The sequence below is a fragment of the Equus asinus genome, chromosome 14 (assembly GCF_041296235.1).
Source record: "Equus asinus isolate D_3611 breed Donkey chromosome 14, EquAss-T2T_v2, whole genome shotgun sequence".
NCBI lineage: Eukaryota > Metazoa > Chordata > Mammalia > Perissodactyla > Equidae > Equus > Equus asinus.
In genome coordinates this window covers 37,787,324-37,810,348 of record NC_091803.1, presented here as the reverse complement: position 1 = coordinate 37,810,348, position 23,025 = coordinate 37,787,324, and the positions used below count along the sequence as shown (strand labels likewise).

Sequence of the window (23,025 nt, the reverse complement as noted above, 5' to 3'; positions counted from 1 at the left end):
AAGGCAGCAGGCAGGGAAACTTCATAGAAGAGGCGTAAGCTGGACATTGGTGAGACAGGTAAAGTTGTACACAGCAAACACTGAGAAAAGCTAGAGAAAAGTCAAGTTGGAGGAAATTATATACCAAAACCACAGACAAGAAAAAGCACAAAGCACTTCCCAGGGAACTAATGAGCCTGGTTGAGAATAAGGAGAGTAACGAGTGACTAAACTACACAAGGTTGGGCCGGATCATAGAAGGATTGGTATGCCATGCTAATACGAGTCAATTGTATAGAAAAACAAAGAATATGGGATTAGTTCAGAATTTTGAGCAGGGTCAGTGATGTGAACAGAGCCATACATCAGAAGATTCTAAAACTGGCAGAACACACTCATTTGTTAAATCAATATTTAAGGCCTTCTACGTGCCAAGCTCTGTTTGGTATTCAAAATAGCTGTAAATGCAGTATTAAACACACTTTCCTCTTTCCTTACTCATAACTTCATTGCTGTAAAGGTCAAAAAGTCATGAGAGAAGCTGCTACTTTGGTCTGTTTGGCCAATGAGAAGGGGTTGATCCGAGATGGATATCAGCTCTTTAGATTTATACAACGCAAATTCATACCCGTCATGTTTGAGACTCACAAGCCTTTGAGTCCCAGGGCGTGATATGGTTATCATGAAACTTAAGGTTGCAGAAATAGGACAAAGGAAGCAACAGACCCACTGTATTCATGGCTGGGCCGTGTTGGACTTTTCCAAGGAAAGTAAATCAAGATGCGGACGGAACAATGTCACAAAAGAAAACTACGTTACTGAGGCTTCACAGACATATAAATGAGACTGAACTCTAAGGTAGGTATCTTCCAAGCCAGAAGTAATAAAAGATTAATCTGGTGGCACTCTAAAGCAAGGGTTGGCAAACTACGGCCTGCACGCCAAATCTGCCCCATTGCCTATTTTTTAAATAAAACTTACTGGAACAAGGGCACATCCATTTGGCTATGCATTCTACGGCAGTTTTGGGGCTACAATGGCAGCGCTGAGAGTTGTGACAGAGACTGCACAACCTAGAAAGCCCAAAATATTTCACTATCTGGCCCTTTATTTAAAGTTTGCCAACCTCTTGTTGAAAGGATAGGCAACCTCTTGTTTAAACCTTGTTTAAAGGTTAAAGCGAGACAGGGTGTTCTGCCCGGAGTTGGCTAAACTCCAGATGATAAATAAGGCTACTTGCAATCCAGATGTGACAGATAGCTGGTTTAGAAACAGTAAGAAGGAAAGGAAAGGTTGTGTAAATTACATATCTCGTTTGAGACATTCTGAACACCACTAGCCTGAAGGCTATCCAGGTGGAGACGTGAGGACCCCTGCGTGAACTGTGGACCCGGATCCTAGGAGAGATCACAGCTGGAGATAAAGATGTCGGTGTGTTCAGCTGAAGTTACGAAAGTGGGGGAGGTCACTAGAGGACAGGAAATATGGAGCGAAAATAAAAGAGAGGGACTCAGGGAGCAAAAGATGAAGAGAGAGAGAGGAACTCTTTTCCTGAGGGGCCAAAGAAGCTGATGCTTTGGTGCACTGAGACGACTTGACTCCAACAGTGAGAAAACACCAAGGTCAACAGAGAATGTAAGGGAGGCAGCCTAGCAGGAGGTAACCAAGAATTCTGCGGGCCCTGGGCCAGTTCAGCTGACCTGAAGCACCACGCACCTTCAATGACCCTGCTCTGTCGAACATCAGCAGTAGCAACCAGAAGGCCACACCTGTGGCCGCGGAAGCCCTGCCCAGCACTAACTGAACAAACCATTGACGTCAAGACGAAACGAATGTCTAACCTTGCTCTGGCAATGGCAGATGGCTGGAGAGCCCTTAACATGGCTGGTATGTACAGCTCTTCAAAAATGTACAACCAGGCGCATGAGAGTCTCTCTTTGGGAGACTCTCTCTGGGAACATACTGCATCCAAGGAGACGGCACTGGGGTGAGAACACTTTCTCGGTAATAAAGACTCGCGAATTTTTCACACAGGCTGACACATCACTTACCGCAGGCAGAGGGCAGTAGAACTGATGAACTGTGTGCATGACATCCAAGAGCATATTGTGTCCAATAACAAGTTTTCCCTAAAGAAAGTCAAGGTTAGGAAACAGACTTCCAGGTACAAAATTATATTGGGGCTAGAGAGTGAAACATACGGTTCAGATTCCACAAGAATTTTGTACTAAACTCACTATTCGACATTAAAAAAATGTATAAATATATGCAAATAAATAAATTAGGGCTGGCTTCATTTCTCTTAAATTTGGGGGAGTTAAATCCAGAATGCAAAGTAAAAACCGCAAGTGATTTTTATTTCACTGATCTTTTTCTCTGATTTTTGTTCATCTTGCCACCCTCAAGAATCAGAAGTAATAAAATTTTTATTGAAGAGCTCAAGTTAAAAAAGTAACTGAATACTCAGTATCTTGAACAGTTCAATAATCTGTGAACAAACTCCAGGTATCTATTTTAGAAGTGGATTCTCTAAAACAATTCATTTATTTTCATACATTCATAATAATGCTAATAGGTAAAAAATAACTAATTTCTAATTATACTAAACAATGAATTTTTATTTCCTTTATCATCTATGTCAAAATTCATGGGGCATGTTCTTAAATGGAAAATACCATTTCCAATGAAATTCATTACTTTTCAACAGACTAACGTACAATATATGTGCAATAAGTTACTCCGTTTTGATAAAAATTCAGCTACCAAAATGGAACCTCACGTTAGATTTAGCTAGCCCAGTGACACCGTTTTTAACATAAAGCGTCTGGTCACCACAGCGGACCTTTTTACTCTGATCCCAGTGCACCTTGAGAGCAACACTCCTTGACTCACAGGGCTAAACATAATTCTTTGAAATAAATAATTCTGCACAAAATCTCCCAACTCTAACAGACAAGCTGTCCTTTGGCTCTGTGTTTGTGTACTTTCTGAATACCTATACAATGCTAACGTACCAAGTATTGATTGACACCACAGAAAAGATGTGGAGGGAACCCAAAATGGAAGACAAGCACTAAAGATGAATCTAACTATATTACAAATGAATCCTATAACCACACTGAAGGAGGCTGGAAGAAAAGAACTAACTAGGAAAACAGCACCCTGACTAGATATCGTAAGGCTAAAAGGACAAAAAGACCTGCACGTAAACGCTGCAGACTAGTCACTGAACGTGCTTCTCACAGGGTAGGGGTAGCAATTCTGAAGCTCCTTTATGTGTGTACCAGATTTAAACAAGTACATACAATGCAAATCATAAGAAGTGGATCTCCCACTGTTGGGGAAAAAAAAGCTACAAATAAGAAAAGAGCAGACTAAAAATACACCCTGTGGTATTAGACTAGAATTTGAGGTATCAGTATAAAGGCATGGTTTTATATATATATATATATATATATATATATATATATATATATATATGACAGACAGACACAGAAATAGAGACTTGTGCATTCCATATGCATGGTCATACATATGCATCATTCTTAGCTCTGTCCAGTCTAGATTCAAGGCAGGGAAAATACACGAGGAGTCTGGAACATCTTGTGTTGCAGGAAAATAAGGAACTGCTCAAAAAACGGATGGGGGCTTGTTCAAAGGACACAGGAGCCAGACTGAAGAACTCCAACCACCAAAGGTGGTACAACGTGAGCAACAAAATAAGTAGTAAAAATACTAGATTATAATCTGTAGAATAAAATAAATTTCTGTGAGTCCATACTCATCTACATTAGAAAATGATTAAATAAACAGGGGAGAAGGGACAGCTCTTCCTTATAGAAGAATTCCAAGGACAAACATAGAAAGAAAGAGAGAGTCAAAGTCACCATCAGAACACCACATGGCTGCAGGCAAGACCCACCGATAGACGCTATATTCGTGGGCAAAAGTTTGACGAAAATAGGACTTTTCATTAGTTTCAAAGTTTCTCTTCCAGGATATTTCTTAACCACAAAGGGAGAAGTAGTAACTATAGTACACAAATTCAGCAGACACCACACTAACCAAGTGATCAAGGTCAACACATCAACATCTGTGGTATTCTTGTCAAAACTATATATCCTCACTCCAATCATGAGAAAAGGTCAGACAAATCCAAATTGAAGGACATCTGACAAAACTGCAATCAATACTTTTAAAAAATATCAGGGTTATAAAAGACTGTTACAGACTGCAGAAGACTAAAGAGAGAGAACGAGTAAACGCAATGTGGGATCCTAGAGAGAACTGTGAACAGAAAAAGGACTTGGAAAAACTGGGGAATTCAAATAAGGTCTACAGTTTAGTTCATAATTTGTACTGATGTCAACTTCCTGGTTCTGACAACTGTGCGGATATATAAGATATTAACATTAGGGGTAGCTGGGTGAGGAACATATGGAAACTCTACTATTTTTTCAACTTTTCTGTTGAGTGTAAAATTAGTACAAAATAAAAACTTTTTTGAAACTACAGAAAACACAGATTTACTACTAAGAGTGATGGGAAAAGAATCTAGTGTGCTATAATATTTAAGAGTGCTTACGGTTCACTGGCTTCATACATAGAGCTAACTATGTTAGTGCTTTTAAGGTATGTGACTTTTCAATTTTAAAAGTCTGGCTCACTAATAAATAAGGCTTTTTTTGGTGGTATGCTTTGGTATGTTCACTACCAATGGTCAACAACATATTACGAATTATTCTGCAGAAAAAAGATGACAGAGGAACAACCAGCAGAGGCACTGCAAGCTAAGGCAGCTGCATTTGTACAAGGCAAACAGAGGTCCCAATCCTGGAAAAGCAAACCAAACTATCACGATGGCTACAGGAGAGCTCAAAGCCAAACGATGCCCTACACCTCTGCAGGTTGGGGCCAGCCTCAGTCAACCCAGCCACTTATCTCAAGTCTGCTGGCTAGCGTGTATGACATAAGCAAACGTGACCAGGAACAACTCTCTGCTTCTCCGGATACCTGTTATCTCGGGCACTTCTGAAGAGACTCACACCTTTGTTTCTCTCCAGGCTCAGCCAACTTTCGATCCCGTTCTGATTACCTCGCTTACTTTAGAGAAAGGGCTCCTAGCGGGCCAGCCCTCCTCTTTTACAAGGCTCTGTAACTCTGGCTATTCCCAGTGGAGGACGGTAGTGCGCCTCCCCGCAGGGGCTCCTGTTCTGACAAGCCTGCCCCTGGTAGTGAGAGCCACGGAACTCTGAGAGGGTCTCTATGGCCTGAAAGCTTCCCTGATGCTCAGCACAGCATCTAAGGGACAAGAGGATTCCTTCTCCAGGAGGACGATTCCTTCTCCCATGCCAACCACTCAAGGAAAAGGAAGTCTTAGACTCCCAGCAAGACAGCATCCAGGCAAGAAGTCTAACCTGGAGGTGTAATTCGCAAATCAACCAGCAGCGTGGCCTGGTTTATCTATGCAAGATGCGGATCCCTCTTTTCCAAAAGGACTTACAAAACAAGGAAAATGTCTATCATATCTGTCACACAACCCTCTAGCACAATTACACAAGTGGGCAACACATTTTTAAAACTTACCAACTACTAAAGCTATCAGATACGATTCAATTAGTTATGCAGAAGAACTCAACACAGTTATTTTTATCCTCTAGATTCTTCTGATTAAGGAACAAAATACCTTCAGTCAAACACTGGATTGTTTCTCCTCATATTCCTTACTTTCTTATTCTACTTCTTATTGGCTTTGAGAATAATACATACTAGTTTCATGTAGCCATATAAGGACATCACAGTATAATCCTCCTATGCATTTTACAAGAAAAGCTTTCTGAAAAATGGTCTGGATATAACTCAGCAATTAGGATGTTGCACCAAGCACATTATGACAACAGTCTAACTTATTCCTCTATGTCAGGTACACATTCTAAATGTGACCAAATGATTAATTTGCAATGACAACTAGGCATTTCACCCTAAGTATTACGCTTAGGAATCTAGTTTAAAAGAAAAAGTCTGGTTCACTTACCGAATTAGCAATGGCATGAATGACTCTAGAAAATCCCACAGCATCATTCAGTTCTTCCTAATTTAAAGAAACAAACCAAAAAAACTATTGACGTATATACAGTCCTTTGGTGAATGGGTTAAACCCTAGCCAAAAGAAAAAAAGGCACCGAAATTTTGTATCAAGTTAGATAGCTTTAGTTTCACGTGCTTTGCGCCTATCATCCCAAACACCACCATGTGAAATGATCTACGTACATCTGCTTCTTCTGTTTCAGAGAGTAGAATGAGAAAGTGGCAAATTATTCACTGTTACTAAAATAAGAGTGCCTAGGGTCTACCCACCACTTCACATCATTTGTTGAAATTTCCAAGTCTATCAAGCTGTCTTAAAACCGCAAACTTTTAGAAGATGCCACCTGCTGGCCAAATTCAATACTGTGTTAAATTCTGAGGAAACCCATCCAGCAATTGACTGATCAATTCTGTTCTCGGAGATCCTGAGTTTTTCCCTTGTCAAAGGGAGTTTTACAAAATTCTCATAGCACAGCACTCTGACATTCATCTTCTCTCAGTTTCTTCTGTTTTCTTTTCCTGCTGGTGGTGTTTAAATAGGCTCACTTTCTCTCCTATCTTGAAACCCCTTCCTTAACTCTAAGCTCCATGCAACTACTGCCCCTTCTCCTTGTCTCTTCGCAGCTAGATGACTTCAAAGACTTCTCTCCGCTCGCTCGCTCCAGTTTAACTCCCAGGTACTTGCAGCCCTCTCTGCTCTCCGGCTTCACCTTCACTGACACTGCTCACCTCTTTAAATGACTCCCAAGGCTAACAAGTGTTGGTGGGGATGTGGAGAAATTGGAATACTTGTTCCCTGTTGGTGGGAATGTAAAGTGGTATAATCACTATGAAAAACAGTATTGTGGTTCTTCAAAAAATTAAACAGAATTTCCATATGACCCAGCAAGTCCATTTCTGGGTATACCCCCAAAAGAACTGAAAGCAAGGACTCAAAGAGATACTTGTACACCTGTGTTCACAGCACCACTATTCACAAGAACTAAAAGGTAAAAGCAATCAGTGCAAGCAAGACATCTGTCTATCCACCGTCAGATGAATGGATAAAGAAAATGTGGTCTATCCATACAATGGGATATTATTTAGCCTTAAAAAGGAAGGAAACTCTGACATCTGCTACAATACGGATGAACCCTGAGGACATTATGCTAAGTGAAATAATTCAGTTACAAAAAGACAAATACCATATGATCCCACTTACATGAGCTCCCTAGAGTAGGCAAATTCACAGAGAGAGAAAGTAGAATGGTGCTTACCAGGGGCTGGGGAAGGGACAACCGGGAGTTGTTATTTAATGGGTAAAGAGTCTCAGTTTTGCAAGATGACAAGAGTTTTGGAGATGGATAATGGTGTTGGTTGCACAACAATATGAACATATTTAACAAAACCGTATACTTAAAAACAGGTAAGATGGTAAATTTTATTTTATGTGCATTTTACCACAAGTAAAAATTTAAAGAACATTAGAAAAGAAAGAAAGAAAAACTACTCCCAAGGCTAAACCCAATGGCCACATCTCAGTCCTTATTCTTACTTGTCTAAAGTATCAGACACTGTTGACACCTGCTTCCTCAAATACTCTCTCCCTTGGCTGCCGTGTCAGTCACCTCCTGGCACATTTTCCTCCTCCTGCCTGCCACTGAAACGCTGGGGTTCTTCACGGTCCTACCCTAGGCCGTCTTTTCTCACTCCTCATGCAAGCTGCAGGTGCTCTAATCTAGTCCCAGTTTCTGTGCCAACGACTACCAAGTCTAGCCCTCATGTCTCTTCTGCATTCCAGAATGACAAGTCTGCCTACAGGACACCTACCCCTGGATGTCACAAAGACATCTAAAACCTCATCAGGGCAAAAACAGAACGTAACCTCTTTTTCCACTGCAGGGGGACAACTCTGCCACAGTGCCCTGGGGACCTTGCACATATCCAAATAGGCCATGCAGGCAGAGGCGTTAGCTACAACTATTCTGTGTCTTGGTGGAAGAGCTCAGGAGGAGAGGAGGAGAGGAGAGAGGAGAGGCTTGCCAGGAGCTGCTACAAGGCCATCTGCCACCTGCCTCCCTCTCTCTCCCGGGAGGCCATCATGAGCCGGTTTCTCACCAGCCTCCAGGTCCTGAGGAGGCCTGGGGCTTTCTGCTCCGCCCCCTTCAGAATAGAGCTACAGAATACAAAAGCACTTAGCTGCAGTCTAGAACCGGCTCCTCAGTAACAGGGTATCCACAACTCACGCTGCAGTCATCTGGTCCCTTTTGTTTCAGTGTTGTCTTTTTGGTGTGTGGGACAAGGACCACATGCAGTTGGCACCTCAGGCTGATTGTCCTTCTCTATATAAGTAACAAACTGTCTAAATTGTGTCTTTACCGGCTGAATCCGTCAGACGTGGCCCTGCCTTATATACTGACACCCACCCACACCCAAACCCACTTCTGGCCTCCTCCCCCCATGTCCCCCCATCAATACCACTCCAGTCCACACCATCAGGGTGAACTGACACTGATCTACCCAGTTGCTCATATTTCTGACCTGAGCATCTTCCTTCTCCTCCCTTCCTCTTTCACCACCCACATCCAACCACAAATTCCATTGATTCTATCTTCTAAGTATCTCCAAGTTCCACCTAAACCGCTACTAACTATCCTATTCCAGGTCACCAACATCTCTTAGCTATGTTACTCCACGAGTTAACTGGTCTCCTGCCTCCAGTCTTACTCCCTTAAATCCATTCACCAGACAGCAACCAGGGTGATGTTCCAACAGTGCAAATACGACCATGTCATCGTAACCTGTCAAATCCCACGTTTTAAATTTGTTTGACGAAAACTAGGAGCTATACCTGAAGTTAGACATAGAGATATTAGTCAGTGGGCAGTGAAGCTCAGTGACAAACCATCTGAATGCTAATCAAGAACACTATCTGTAAGACTGCTTCATACGAGGGAAGATTGGTCAACCACGATGTCAGACTCACTTTGTTGGCTATGTCTAAATACTTAACTTTAAGTTCCCCCCGTTTTTTCTAGGTTTTTCTACCGATTCAATTCTTCCATGGTAGAAAACTATTCATTAAATAGAATCTAACATATGATCTACAAATACACAGAACGTAACACATCAGTATCTATGCTGCCATTTCTCACCCAAAGGAAATAAACAAAACTCAATTACCTGTTCTTTAGCATGTTTCTGCTGCTCTCTTCTTTTGCGTTCTTCTTCATCTACTTTGCTAATAACAATATATCGCTCTTTCTAAAAGACATAAAGCAGATGTACAATCTTCTGGAAGCAACGTGACCCCTCAAAATTTAGATTCTGCTACCATTAGAAGTTATAATTTTTACCACTGCACAGTCTTTCATGGGCTAAATACACAAAGTATTTTGAATGCCACCAAAAGTTGAGTTGATGCATTACAGACAAAATTCTGCCTCTGGGATTCCATGACATTTTCCCATGGTTTATTAATTCACCCCAACACACTCTGTTAAAAGTACCAACAGACTATAAGAATAAGACATTTTCCATGATGAACACTAAGATGTTACATTGCATTTGAGAATGAATTTCTAAGTAGGTGGTTTTAAAATAAAATTCCTATATCATATTTCATGAACATAAGAAAAAAATCCTAGATTTTTCTGGTGACTTGTTAGATACCAGCACCTTCTTTTTCATATACTGCATTTTGTACCAATTAAACACACCACAAAACCTCCTATGTCAAAGTTTGAGATTTATCTTCAGTAAGACTTTTTAATTTTCTTAATCTCTTATTTGACATCTGATTTAAGAGCAATAATCAAATTCTAAAATTCTAAACTTTTGCAAAAGGAACCCACCTCGAGCCCACCATTACCCCTCGGGGTTCTTCCAGAGCACCTTGGAAATCTATGACAACAGCTATGCTTATGTTTCTGCCCCAGATTCTGAAACTTAATTTTACTTGCCCACATCACAGAAAGCTGTTTTTTCATGCATATCATTACAGCTTTCTGCCATCATAAGCACATGTACTAACACTGGCATATTTTCAAGTTTACAAAGCCTATTTACTCCCATTTACCCACGTGATCACCATAAACAAGCTGTGAGACAGGGAAAGATCATCATTACCATGCTCACCCTCGAAGTACAAATGAGAGAAATGAGGCTCAGAGAGGTGAAATGACTTGCCCAAGGTCACCCAGCTCATAGGTGGGGGAGCCAAGGGGTAAATTCTGCCTTTCAAAATGTCAGTGAATCATAGCATGTGCTTAATGTTGGCCCTGGAGAATTCTTGGGGTTACCTTTTCAGTTTCTAAAGTCTCAACATGAATGCCTTTGGGGTACCTAAAGAAAAGAAAGAAAATATGACATTAGATGAGACAATGCTAGCTAAAACCCCAACTATTTTAAAAGTAACTATAAGGCTATAATTTAGCTTAGTACGTTTTATTAAATATGAAATAAGTGTTATTACAATGAAGACTTTACGGTAAGCTTATTCCATAATATTTCGGCTGCCAAATGTTTCTCTATCTTTGCTCTTACAACAAACAAATGTATCTGATTTCAAATTAATTTTTTTTTTAGGACTTAGGCATTTTCTGAAATGTCATACATCACATAATACAGTCAATTCATTACCACACAGTCAAATCTTGCTTCCCAATATAATAATGCTTACTTCCTAAGTGGAACTTTGAAGGTCCTTCTAGACGGTATGGGGCATACTCAGGAGAGGTCTGCTGTAGTTTGGCATGGTAGCCTACATCAACCAAGGAGAGGAAGCTGGAATCCACATGGAGTACATTGCAAGGATAACAGAACAGGAAAGGAGCCTGGTCAAAGGACGATGACCCTGGGGCGGGGCCGGCCTGGTGGCAGAGTGGTTAAGTTCGTGCACTTCGCTTCAGCACCCCAGGGTTCATGGGTTTAGATCCCAGGTGCAGACCTATACAGCACTCATCAAGCCACACTGTGGCAGCATCCCACATAAGGTGGAGGAAGACTGGCACAGATGTTGACTCAGCGACAGTCTGCCTCAAGCAAAAGGAGGAGGATTGGCAACAGATGTTAGTCCAGGGCCAATCTTCCTCAAAAAGAAAAAAAGGACAACAGCCCTTTTCCTGTTTTGTTCAAAGTAAATCCCCAGTATACACGTCACTAGCAGGTTCTAAAGAAAGAACAAGAACCCCAAACAAAGTCAAATGCAAACATCGATCTGTCCAATATTGATGTTCAATTTTGGGGTTAGAGAACCACTCGAAAATACAATGAAACCAATGGCAACACCTCCAGCAAAGTACATGCACAAAATTTTAGATATTATTTCAGGGGATTCACAGACCTCCTGAAACCCATCCATGGTCTAACCTCTGCTTTAGAGAATGCATTCATCTGAGTATTTCCTAGGGCTTAAAACCAAATCTTTATCATATACCTTCAAAGAAGAAAACCACTACACAGCCAGGACTTGATGGACAAGGCCAAAGAGCTAATTAAAAGCAAATGTGAAGGCTTTAAAGCATGGACTAGGAAGCAATAACAAAGAAAATAAATTAAGTATGCACCTAATAAAGTAGGGGGAAATAACAAAATAAAGCCCTGCCCAAGAACACGGTATGGTCAGCTCCCAAGAACTGTAGAATTTCAAAAACGAAATGAGAGCCACGAGATCATAATTAGTTTTTAAATCCTGGGTCCCTCACAGAGCTCTTAGATATAATGTAAACACTTACTTCCAGCTCAAAGTCTGATAAATCAGTTTTCTTTGGAACCTATAAAAACAAAAGAAAAGGTATTGATTTGGGCTCATTAAAAGAAAATCCTAACTGACCAAGCACTGTTTGGGAAAGACATTTAATTTTTAAAAGAGACTTCATTAGAAACGACAGGTAACAGCAAATAAAAACAGGCAGGATGTCTGAGGTGCAAGGATTCCTCACCACTATCTTCATCAAAATGTTCTTAAATATTACGCTATGGCCTTTACAGATGTTCTTGTCAAACCAAAGTATTACTTCCTGCGGCTGTATAAAGAGTTTAAAGCAGACAGATGCATTAAAATACTTTTGTGAAGCTAGTTACAAAGTAGAAGGAAAGCAGGATGTTTAAGTCACTGACTCTTTGAAACTGATTTTTTTTTACAGCAGAGAGAAATTAAAAGGATGGAAGGAGACAGACAGTGAACTCTTCTCTTGTAAAGCCTTTGTGAATTAAGCACCCCTCGAGGCTAAAATAATTATGCCGCTCTTGAGTACAATTGAAAGACAAAGTTGCACAACAGTTTTCTCCCTTCAGGAAGAGACAAAGCGTTCATTCAGCGTCTCAATATACCACGGTGCCCACCGTGTTAATGCTAAAGTTTGCGCTGAAGTCTTGGGAAACTATTTAGAATAAAAAGACTATTTATGAATGTGTTTTTAAGAGACCAAACGCACGCCAGAAATCACCTACCTTTCCAAAAAAAGAGCATGTGAAAATATTTATGGCAACTAACCCAGTACATGGCTCTAAATCCAAGTTCTTGTCCTCTTCACTCTGCAATAAATCTTCTATTTTCTCTCTGAGGAGTTAAAATAAAAACATGACCAGCAGTACCCTTAAGGAATGAAGTCATCAACCAACAGAACAATCATACTCAAAAGCCGTCTAAGTATGAGAACCTATGACGATGTAATTTTACCAAATCATGCTGTAACTTTTTAGTTCAGTAAGGCTTAAAGGAAAATACTTTCTTGAGGCACACTCTTTTTGTTGTTGTTATTAATGAGCTAGTGACAACCTCTCAAGGATTCTTCAATACCAGTGATTTAAATTTTTACCTCTCTAATAAAGCAGGTATATGGATAAGTAAGCTAAGCGAGACCAGACACTCCTCCAGTGGCACATTTGCTTGTCAGAAACTTCTCTGTGAGCGAAAAACACGTGGACATGTTGCCAATATCTGGACGGGCCTGCCTCATTCTTCTGCCTTAGGGAAACTGGACAGCGCTGTCAGGCCCTTGGTCCATGCAGGAGGTCCACTCACTTGCTGACAGTTTCCTGCCTAGTGACATGTGACACGTCTAAGTACAGTGCACAGAATTCTATTTACAATGTGCTGTTGTTACACAAATTCAGATGTGTGACAATTAAATCCTGCCACTCACAATATCACACTGCTGTGTGTACTGTGCATGTGTAGCGCCAATTTCAGATGCCGATGTCAGTCCTGCCCAATACACATTCCTCAATGCACATCTGGTTTCGGTTTAGCAACTTACACCACGTGGTCAATGAACTTCTTCTGATCCTCAGGAATCGTCACGGGACACTTTGAAGTGTTAGGAGACACATAGGATAGAGCTCCTGCACCATTGGACTGTAAACGTTTTTCATCATATTGCTCTCTTAACTGTCTTTCTTCTTCCTGATTTAAATATGGAATTCCTAAACAGAGTTTTTAAAAGAATACATTAGCAGAAGTAACTGTTGCATATGAAAATTTTTAAACAAACCAAAGAGTCTAAAGTACTCAGGAAAGACTTACTGTATTTAACCATGCCTCAAAAAGTAATGGAAAAAGCAAATGATTTTGAAACGTTTGTCTATTCACAGACTCCATTCATTCATTCTTCTAACAAATTTTTATTTGGCACTTACGCTGTGCCAGGCACTGTATCGGGCACTGGGAAATTTAACAGTGAACAATGTAGACACACCCTGCTCTGTAGTGAAGGCAATGACTTTACACAGGATGATCAGAGATGGCCGCTGTGACGGAAGACCTGAATGATAAGAACAAATCAGACGTGCAAAGAGCCAAGGGAAGAGTATTTCAGGCAGGAGAATAAGTATAAATGCCCAGAGGATGGGAATGGCTTGGACTATTCCAAAAACAGCAAGGGAGCTGGTGTTGCCGGAATATAGTGAGCAGGAGAGCGGCATGACACCGGGTGGGAGACAGGATGGAGCAAAACTGTGCAGGCCCATACAGGCCACAGTAAGAATTTATTTTATTCTAAGAGCATTGGGATGCCATTAGAAGATTTTAAGCAAGATAATTACACTATCTGCTTCATGTTTTTAAAGGATCATTTCCACTTCTATGAGAGTTGAAGTAGCGAGGTCACCTAGAAGCAATTGTCCGCCGCAAGTATCCAGGCAAGAGACGACCAGTTAGATCAGAGATGAACACTTTTTCTTAAAGGGATAAATAGTAAATGTTTTAGGCTTGTGGGACATATGGGGGTCTCTGATGCAACTACTGAGCTGTACTCTTTTTTTTTTTTTTTTGAGGAAGATTAACTCTATGCTAACATCTGCCACCAATCCTCCTCTTTTTGCTGAGGAAGATTGGCCCTGAGCTAACATCTGTGCCCATTTTCCTCTACTTTATATATGGGAAACCTGCCACAGCACGGCTTGGTAAGTAGTGCATAGGTCTGCACCTGGGATCCGAACCGGCAAACCCCGGGCCACCAAAGCAGAGCGTGCAAACTTAACTGCTACGCCACTAGGCCAGCCGCTCTCAGCCCTGCTCTTGTAGCATGAGAAAAGTAATACACAATGAGTAAATGAATGGGCATGACTGTGTCACAATAAAACTTTATTTACAAAATAGGCAGCAGGCCATAGTTTGTGACCTTAGTGTAGACTATAGAGATGGAGAGAATGCTTTTAGAGATAGGAGAGACAGGTTTGGATCCCAGGTGCAGACCTACACGCTGCTCATCAAGCCATGGTGTGGTGGCGTCCCACATACAAAACAGAGGAAGATTGGCACAGATGTTAGTTGAGTGATGATCTTCCTCAAGCAAAAACAGGAACATTAGCTCAAGGCCAATCTTCCTCACCAAAAAAAAAAAAAAAAGAGAGAGAGCGAGGGAGAGAGAGAGAGGAGATACAGAACTTGCTGATATATAGGAGGTGAGGGATAAGTGGAAGGGCAAAATCAAAAATGATGCTATTAAGTTTAAGCAATTGGGAAGATGGTAAGGCCACTTAACTGAGGTGGGGAAAAGTAGGCAAAGAATAGGTTTACGACTCCAAGGATGAAAATCAAAAACTACCTCCTGGATATACTAAATCATCTAAGGGTATATTTAAATTAAGAATTGCCAATATAAGTCTATAACGCAGAAGAAAGGTCTTGAGATATAAATTTAGGTATCAGAGGGTATGGATGGTATTAAAAGCCACGGGACACTAATGAACTTTGTAGAAAGAATGATGGAATTAGAAAATCACCATTTGTCAATAATAACTGTTTCAAGCAAGAATCATCAATGGATGCTAAAACTAACTGGTGAAAAGTGATCAAAGTTAACAACACCAATGGTTGCACAACAACATCAAGGTACCCAACACTACTGAACTCAACGTGGTTAGATGGTAAATTTTATGAGTATTTCTCCACAATTATAAAAAAAGTGAATATCACCAGTAATGGCACAAATTGACATCATGTGTCTCCTGATATGATGCCCTGAGAAGCACACACACTCGCTTCTGTAGTATTCCTGCCAAAAGAGAATAAATTCATTTGGACTTGACTGAGGAAACATCAGACAAGTTCAAATTGAGGGGCATTCCACAAAATAACTGGGCTCCACTATTCAAAAACAAAGTATTTGGGGCCAACCTGGTGCACATTCTGCTGTGGTGGCCTGAGGTCCGCTGGTGCGGATCCCAGGTGCAGACATGGCACTGCTTGGCAAGCCATGCTGTGGCAGGTGTCCCACATATAAAGCAGAGGAAGATGGGCATGGATGTTAACTTATGGCCAGTCTTCCTCAGCAAAAAGGGGAGGATTGGCAGCAAATGTTAGCTCAGGGCTGATCTTCCTCAAAAAAACCCAAAAAACCAAATGTCAAGGTACGAAAATTAAAGACAAACTAAGAAGCTGTTTGGGATTTAAAAAAAGAAAGATTTGACAACTCAGTGAGCAATGTCAGTTTCCTAAGTGGATTACTGTACTGTGGTTATGTGAGAGAATGTCCTTGGTTTTAGGAAATACACACTGCAGTGGTTAGGGATAAAGGAACACCAGGTCTGCAACTTACTCTAAAACGGTTCAGGAAAAAAATTATATATATATATATATATAGATACACAAAGAGAGAAAGGATGACAAAGCAGAGTACAAAGCTGACTTCTGGGGAAGCAGAGGGAAGGTATACAGGAATTCTTCGTGGTATTTTGGCAACATTTATATAAGTCTGAAATTATCTCCAAAAACAAATCTAATGATAAAAAAAGTAAAGCCACGGAATATAAGAGACCAACTAGGAAAAGTAATATTTAGAAGCTGGTGAGATGAGAAAGAGCCAATCAGGACACTGAGGAGGCAGAAGAAAACCAGGGGAAATGAAGCCCTCTGGAAGCCAGGAGGAGAGCAGGAGGGAGTAATCAACTGGGTCAAATTGTGCCACAAAGTAGAATGAGATGAGGACAAGAGGGAGTCACTGGATTTGAGATCATGGCAGGCATGGGCGGCAGACCGACCTGCAGTGTCCATGAAAGGATGCAGAAGGAAGCCCAGCTGGGCTGAGTGAAGAAAACACTGGAGGGGAAGCAGGAAAAGGGAGAGCATACAATTTGTTCAAGGTGCTTTGCTCTGAGTGGGAGCATCATAGGCTGGGAAAGGGAAGTGCAATCAAGGGAGGGGCTTTGGTTTTTGTTTGGTTTGGGTTATTTCAAGATGGAGATAGTCTTGCAGGTGTGCTTAACCTCCAAGCACCACTGATCCCTTTGGCGGTTTGGTGAAGTCTACAGACCCTGCCTCAGAATAATGTTTTTAAATACATAAAATAAAATACAGAGGATTATAAAGGGAGGTAATTATACTGAAATAGTTACCAAAGTGCTTTTTCTAAATCTGTTATACAGTAATACAGTATGTCAGCTTCTTGGTCAACACATTAAATAACAAGATCTACTGGCATTTGAAACAACTATGATAATGTCAAAGTACTGACAAATATAAGCAATATTCAAGATATCTGGAACAACTAAAATGTCATTTGAAATACCTGAGATTTCACTGCTGACACACTCCCAGATCCTGCTAACACTGCTAGGGGTGTTGCCTTCATTCATAACAGAAGAAACTACCAAATTCAGTTCAAGGTTAGGGAAAATACAGGTGTGAATCCATCCCCCTCAATACAGACTCCTGAATTCTATCTATGGGGTGGAGGGGGAGGAGGCACGGACTAAGTTAAGAAGCTCTGTACTTAGAGCATGCTTATAAATGTTGACAGGAACAATCCAGTAGAGAAGGCAAATAATCCAGGAGAGAGAAGAGTAAACTGGAGGAGCCATGCTTAAGGAGAGGGAGACCAGCCTTTGGCATGTGCAGGGACTCCTCTTCACTGTAAAGGAGAGAAGCAAAAAGGCTGGGTCCAGACTGGGGGGGTAGACCCGTGGGTGTGGCAGTGGGAACAGGGAGCAGCTCTTCTCTGATGCCTTCCACTTTCCCTGAGAGGCATGGTCATCTGCCGGGGTGGGAGGTTTGCAGAAAGACATGGTAAAAAACAGACATTTTAGTTGGAAAAAGGATTTCTAAGGCAGAAAAGTAGGATGTTTGAGCACAACTGAATGCTTATTTGAAGCTAGTGGTCATGAATTTAAAGTGACAAATTAGCTCAAGCGTGTCATGTTTTCCAGCAATATTCAGATGCTGAAAAACAGAGAGGGTGGATGGTCAGATGCAAGCAAGTGCAATGGAGGGAGAAGCAAGGGAAGGAAGGAAGGATAATGGCACCACGTGAGCAAGGAGGAAGCCAGGACAGAAGAGCGGAACGTAACCGCTAGTGAAAAAGCAACGGGGGTCCACAGATGGCTGAAATGAGGCCCTAGGCACGTGAACGAGGGGACATGAGGCAGAGCTCTCAAAGAGAAATGTCGGAAAGGGGCATGGTTACTGGTGATCAGACCCACGATGAGACCAATCCATACTATCCATCTTCTATTTTATCCATCATATAAAGACGGCTAAGGGGAGGTAGAAGCAAGGACTGCTGACCACGTGGCCAAGAAACAGACAAGACAGAGCATTCGCTGGTCATCCCTGTGGATGCTGAGGTTATGTAGAATGAGGAGAGAGGTGGGGTGGGGAGAAAGACAATGAGCCCAAGCCAGGCCTGCTGGTGAATGTCAGCAGAAACAAGGATGGCAGAGCTGGGTGACAGCCCTGAGAACTGTGGCTCCTCAGAAGTGGTTTGAAAATGTCATGAGGAACAAGGATACCTACGGCTGCCTGGCTGGAGATACAGAGAGAGAGGTAAAAGCATGTGTTTAAGAGAAGGCGGCGAGGGGAATGGTAACAAGAGGAATCACCTGGCTCCATTTCTGAGAAGGAAGACAGAGGAATTGCCGAGGAGACTGCCGGGAGAAAAGGGTCTGGCGTTTATGGAGCCGGAGTGGAAAGATTTGATAAAGCAGAGAGGTGAAGGTCCAGATCAGATTGAGAGAGTAGCAACAACAGCATGGGGTAAGAGTTTTGGTAACAAGAGATGGCCTGGGAGCCCTGATTCCACTGTGACTGAAATATTCCAACGTCTGACTATAAAACAAGGACAATCAACAAACATAACAACAAACAACATAATAAATAAACAAAACAAATAACATGATAAACAGTAAAACAAGTAGTTCCTTCAAAAGATTTTGTACTTATTCCAATATGGCGCCCTAACTACATTGGAACTTGTATAATGGCTTTCAGAGGCAAGTGTGAATCAAAGGAAAAAATTATTTTATAATACCCAAATTGGGTTACCCAGCTGGTTCACCCATTATGTTAAGCAGTTTTGGCTCCAGAATTTTTTTTAGTATTTCCAAAAATCAAAATCAACAATAGAAATTAAGATGCAGCACCACCGAAGCAATTAAAACACAACATGGCATGGGTTCTAAAAGCCTCGCGAGATCACGCTGGGAAGAAGACACTTCATTTGAAGCCTGTGTTCTAGTACTTTTGTTGAGATAAATCTCCTTCCTCACCTCACTCAATAAATCTACATTCACCGTGGGAAAGAATACAATCTATGAGAATAATGCAATTAAAAGTAGTTATTGACCTTACAGCAGCAGGTGCTGCCTACTGCTGGGAAGACCAGGGGCCTTCCCAAACACTTTTCTGGAAATGAATGAATGGAGGAAGGAAAACCACCCAGGGGTGCTCTAAAGTCCAGCACTCATTCACTGAATATTTAAAGGCCACCACCGGGGTCAGCCCCGTGGCCGAGTGGTTAAGTTCACGCGCTCCGCTTCAGTGGCCTAGGGTTTCCCTGGTTTGGATCCTGGACGCGGACATGGCACCGGTCGTCAGGCCACGCTAAGGTGGTGTCCCACATGCCACAACTAGAAGGGCCCACAACTAAAAAAAAACGTACAACTAGGTACTCGGGGGATTTGAGGAAAAAAGCAGAAAAAAAAAGAAGATTGGCAACAGTTGTTAGCTCAGGTGCCAATCTTTAAAAAATAAAATAAAGGCCACCTCCCTGACACAGAAGAGGAATCATGCTATGCCCCGGAGATGTGGAATGAGACAGCCCCTTCCTCAGGGTGCTCACCAGCCCATCACACCAGCAAGTCAGCCATGACGACTGTGCAGTGTGTGGAGACTTTTTCTCTCCCATGAGAAACGGAGAAACCATCTCCAATCATACAGCAAACGCCAACTGGGAAAGGAAGCCCTGCATTACAGCACCACGGGAGCACGGCCACTTTTTAATGTGCTATACCAGACCACCTGTCTCACTGAAGGAAGAGGGAAACGCTCCCCACGGGCGGTCTGCTGGGCGACTAGGTCACATCAGTAGAACAAACTCCACTCAATAAGATCAGGAGTTTGAGAGGCCTCATCAGAACTAAACGAAGTAGGAGCTACTCTCCTGTTCAGTTCATGGTTGACTAGGCTTAAAAAAAAGACACAAGAAAGAGTTTTTAAAAACTCTAAGGCTGCACGTGATGTACTGGAAATCTTGAGATTCTGTCTCAGAGAGCAGGCACAAAAAGATAATTCTCAACCAAATCCAGATTTATAAGCTCTAACAATAAGTCACACAATCTTACCATTGCGGAAAACTTTATTGAAATCAAATCCTTGGCTTGCTAGAAAGTCAATGCTCGAGCTCTGAAACAAGAGTAAAGAGAAGATACATTTCGGGGATGTTAGCGGCAGGTATGTCAACAGAAGCAGAGCAGTAACTCGGGAGTGATGACCAGGCAAGGAAGCGACAGGCCAAAGGTCAGAAGATGGGAATTCTAGTCCAAGGCTGTCAAATAACCCATTAACTTACTCAAACCATCTGGGCTCTTCTCCTGTATAGCTTCTACGACAAATATCCTTTGTTTCACAATATTTAAGAAAATTTTACTTGGTGAACATATATTCTCCCAATAGGCAAAAACCTCCCAATCACTATATTGACTAGGAGACTATAAACAGAAATAAAATGTATTCATATTATCTCACCCCAGCTTCAAGTGTAAGGTGGCTCACATGTGCAGGTTGTAAGACATCAATATCCACTTCAAATTAGATTCTAAAAAACCCAATCTTTAATTGGATGTTCTTTACATTCAAGACCAAAATAGAGAAAAGTTCCCAGTAACAAGACTTATCAAACAGATCTCAAACTTAGGGTGCATCGAAATATGCAAGTAAATTTAAATTAAAGTATTAAGTAAATAATATTACACATGGTGCACAAGAATGGCAAAATCACAAAGTTCTTTCTCAAAGTGATGAAAGAGTGGGAAACATTACTGTCACTACTCTAATTCTCTTCTTATTTTACATCATAACATGAGAAGGTGACACACCTTCTCACAGAACTCACAGAACTACCTTTCCTGAACTGTACTTTGACATGACACCGTCACTCTAGATGGAAGGACACTGTACCAGTCCCATTAAACTCATTCCAGTATTCGCTTTAGAGAGAGGGTTGAAGACAAGGTTTTCTATACTAATGACTTCTTTACTGAGGTCTGTAGTCTGAGGAAAGCTGAACTTCTGAGCCCTGGTTTGTTTCGATCCTATGGACTACAGAATTGACTGTGTGTTTCCCTCTTTGGGTAGGAGGCTCAGAGACAAACAGTTGACTTTCTTTGGCACAAATTCTGTGTTCTAATCATACCATGGTAATCACATCCTCATTTTTCTTTTCTCTCAATTTTTCATTTATTTTTTTAACTTTACATTAAAAGGTAAATACTGTATATATCCTTGTTAGCCAACAAATTCTTCTAAAAATATGGCAGGATATAAAAAGACAATCTTACCACAGACACACAAACACAAACTCGGGTACATGCACATCATTTTCCATCATGTCCAGGTTTTCTATGGTTTAAAAGAAGCAACCTTTCCCCCCACGTCTTCCCTTTTTATGCTGTTTTGAACCAAGACCAAATGTCTTCTGACTTGGGCCACAAGCCTCCTTTCTGTCTACCATGCCTGATAGTCTTACAATTCTGCCCACCACAATATTCCATCACTGACAAGGGCACCAAAAGACAGATGATGGAAAGGCATTTTTGTCTCTCCTATCACTAGACTCCAAAAAATCCTAACTTCCTTCTCTCTCTTTTTTTTTTTTTTTGTGAGGAAGATTCACCTTGAGCTAACATCCATTGCCAATTCTCTTTTTTTGCTTGAGGAAGATTAGCCCTGAGCTAACATCTGTGCCAGTCTTCCTCAACTTCATACGTGGGATGCCTCCATAGCATGGCTGATGAGTGAAGTAGATCCAGCACCTGGGATCTGAACCCACGAACCCCAGGCCGTGAAGTGGAGCGCATGGAACTTTAACCAACGGGCCATGGGGCCAGCCCCCCTAACTTCTTTCTCTTTAAAAATCCAGAATCACGATGCACATGGATTGGAAGAACAAACATAGTTAAAATGTCCATACTACCCAAAGCAATCTACAGATTCGATGCAATCACAATCAGAATCCCAACGACATTCTTCACGGAAACAGAACAAAGAATCCTAAAACTCATATGGGGCAACCAAAGACCCCGAATTGCTAAAGCAATCCTGAGAAAAAAGAACAAAGCTGAAGGCATTACAATCCCTGACTTCCAAATGTACAAAGCCATAGTGATCAAAACAGCATGGTACTGGTATAAAAACAGGCACACAGATCAATGGAACAGAACTGAAAGCCCAGAAATAAAACCACACATCTACAGACAGCTAATCTTCGACAAAGGTGTCAAGAACATACAATGGAGAAAAGATAGTTTCTTCAACAAGTGGTGTTGGGAAAGCTGGACAGCCAAATGCAAAAGAACGAAAGTAGACCATTCTCTCACGCCATATAAGAAAATAAACTCAAAATGGATCACACTTGAAGATAAGTCCTGAAACCACAAAACTCCTGGAAGATAATACAGGTAGTACACTCTGACATTGAACTTAAAAGGATCTTTTTGAATACCATGTCTTCTCAGAAAGGGAAACAAAAGACGGACCTGGAGGGAATTATGTAAGTGAAACAAGCCAGACTGAGAAAGACAAACACCGTATGATTTCACTCATATGTGGAATATAAACAAACACATGGACAAAGAAAACAGTTCAGTGGTTACCAGGGGAAGGGGGGGGTGGGGGTGGGCACAGGGGGTGAAGGGGAGCACTTATGTGGTGATGGACAAGAAATAATGTACAACTGAAATTTCCCAATGATGTAAGCTATTATGAACTCAAAAAACAAAATCCAGAATCAAAGATTCATCTATTCCCTTTTTGAAACTATATATTTTTCACTCAAATGATACCCTTTAGGTTGCACAACAATGTAAATGTATTTAATGCCACTGAATTAAAACCACTTAAAATGGTAGATTTTATATTATGTGTTTTTTACCACAATTTTCCAAAAAATGGGGACCAGCCCCGTCGTACAGTGGATAAATTTGGCGTAATCTACTTCAGTTTCCAGGTGCTGACCTACACCACTCATCAGTGGCCATGCTGTG

The 23,025-nt window shown here is 41.4% G+C and overlaps 1 protein-coding gene across 5 annotated transcripts in view; it reads right to left on the bottom strand.

The window, feature by feature from the left end:
* PARN (poly(A)-specific ribonuclease) overlaps positions 1 to 23,025 on the bottom strand; it is a 148,166-nt gene that overhangs the window by 119,370 nt on the left and 5,771 nt on the right. For 3 of the 5 annotated variants that reach the window (XM_014866332.3, XM_070484891.1, XM_044746708.2), the window contains 8 exons: positions 20,107 to 20,167; positions 13,308 to 13,473; positions 12,542 to 12,607; positions 11,781 to 11,819; positions 10,347 to 10,389; positions 9,229 to 9,309; positions 6,014 to 6,070; positions 2,031 to 2,108 (listed from right to left, as the gene is read on the bottom strand). In XM_014866332.3, coding sequence (XP_014721818.1) covers positions 2,031 to 2,108; positions 6,014 to 6,070; positions 9,229 to 9,309; positions 10,347 to 10,389; positions 11,781 to 11,819; positions 12,542 to 12,607; positions 13,308 to 13,473; positions 20,107 to 20,167 — 591 coding nt within the window. The remainder of the gene's footprint in view (positions 1 to 2,030; positions 2,109 to 6,013; positions 6,071 to 9,228; positions 9,310 to 10,346; positions 10,390 to 11,780; positions 11,820 to 12,541; positions 12,608 to 13,307; positions 13,474 to 20,106; positions 20,168 to 23,025) is intronic. The other 2 variants (XM_070484890.1, XM_014866333.3) reach the window with 1 other exon arrangement.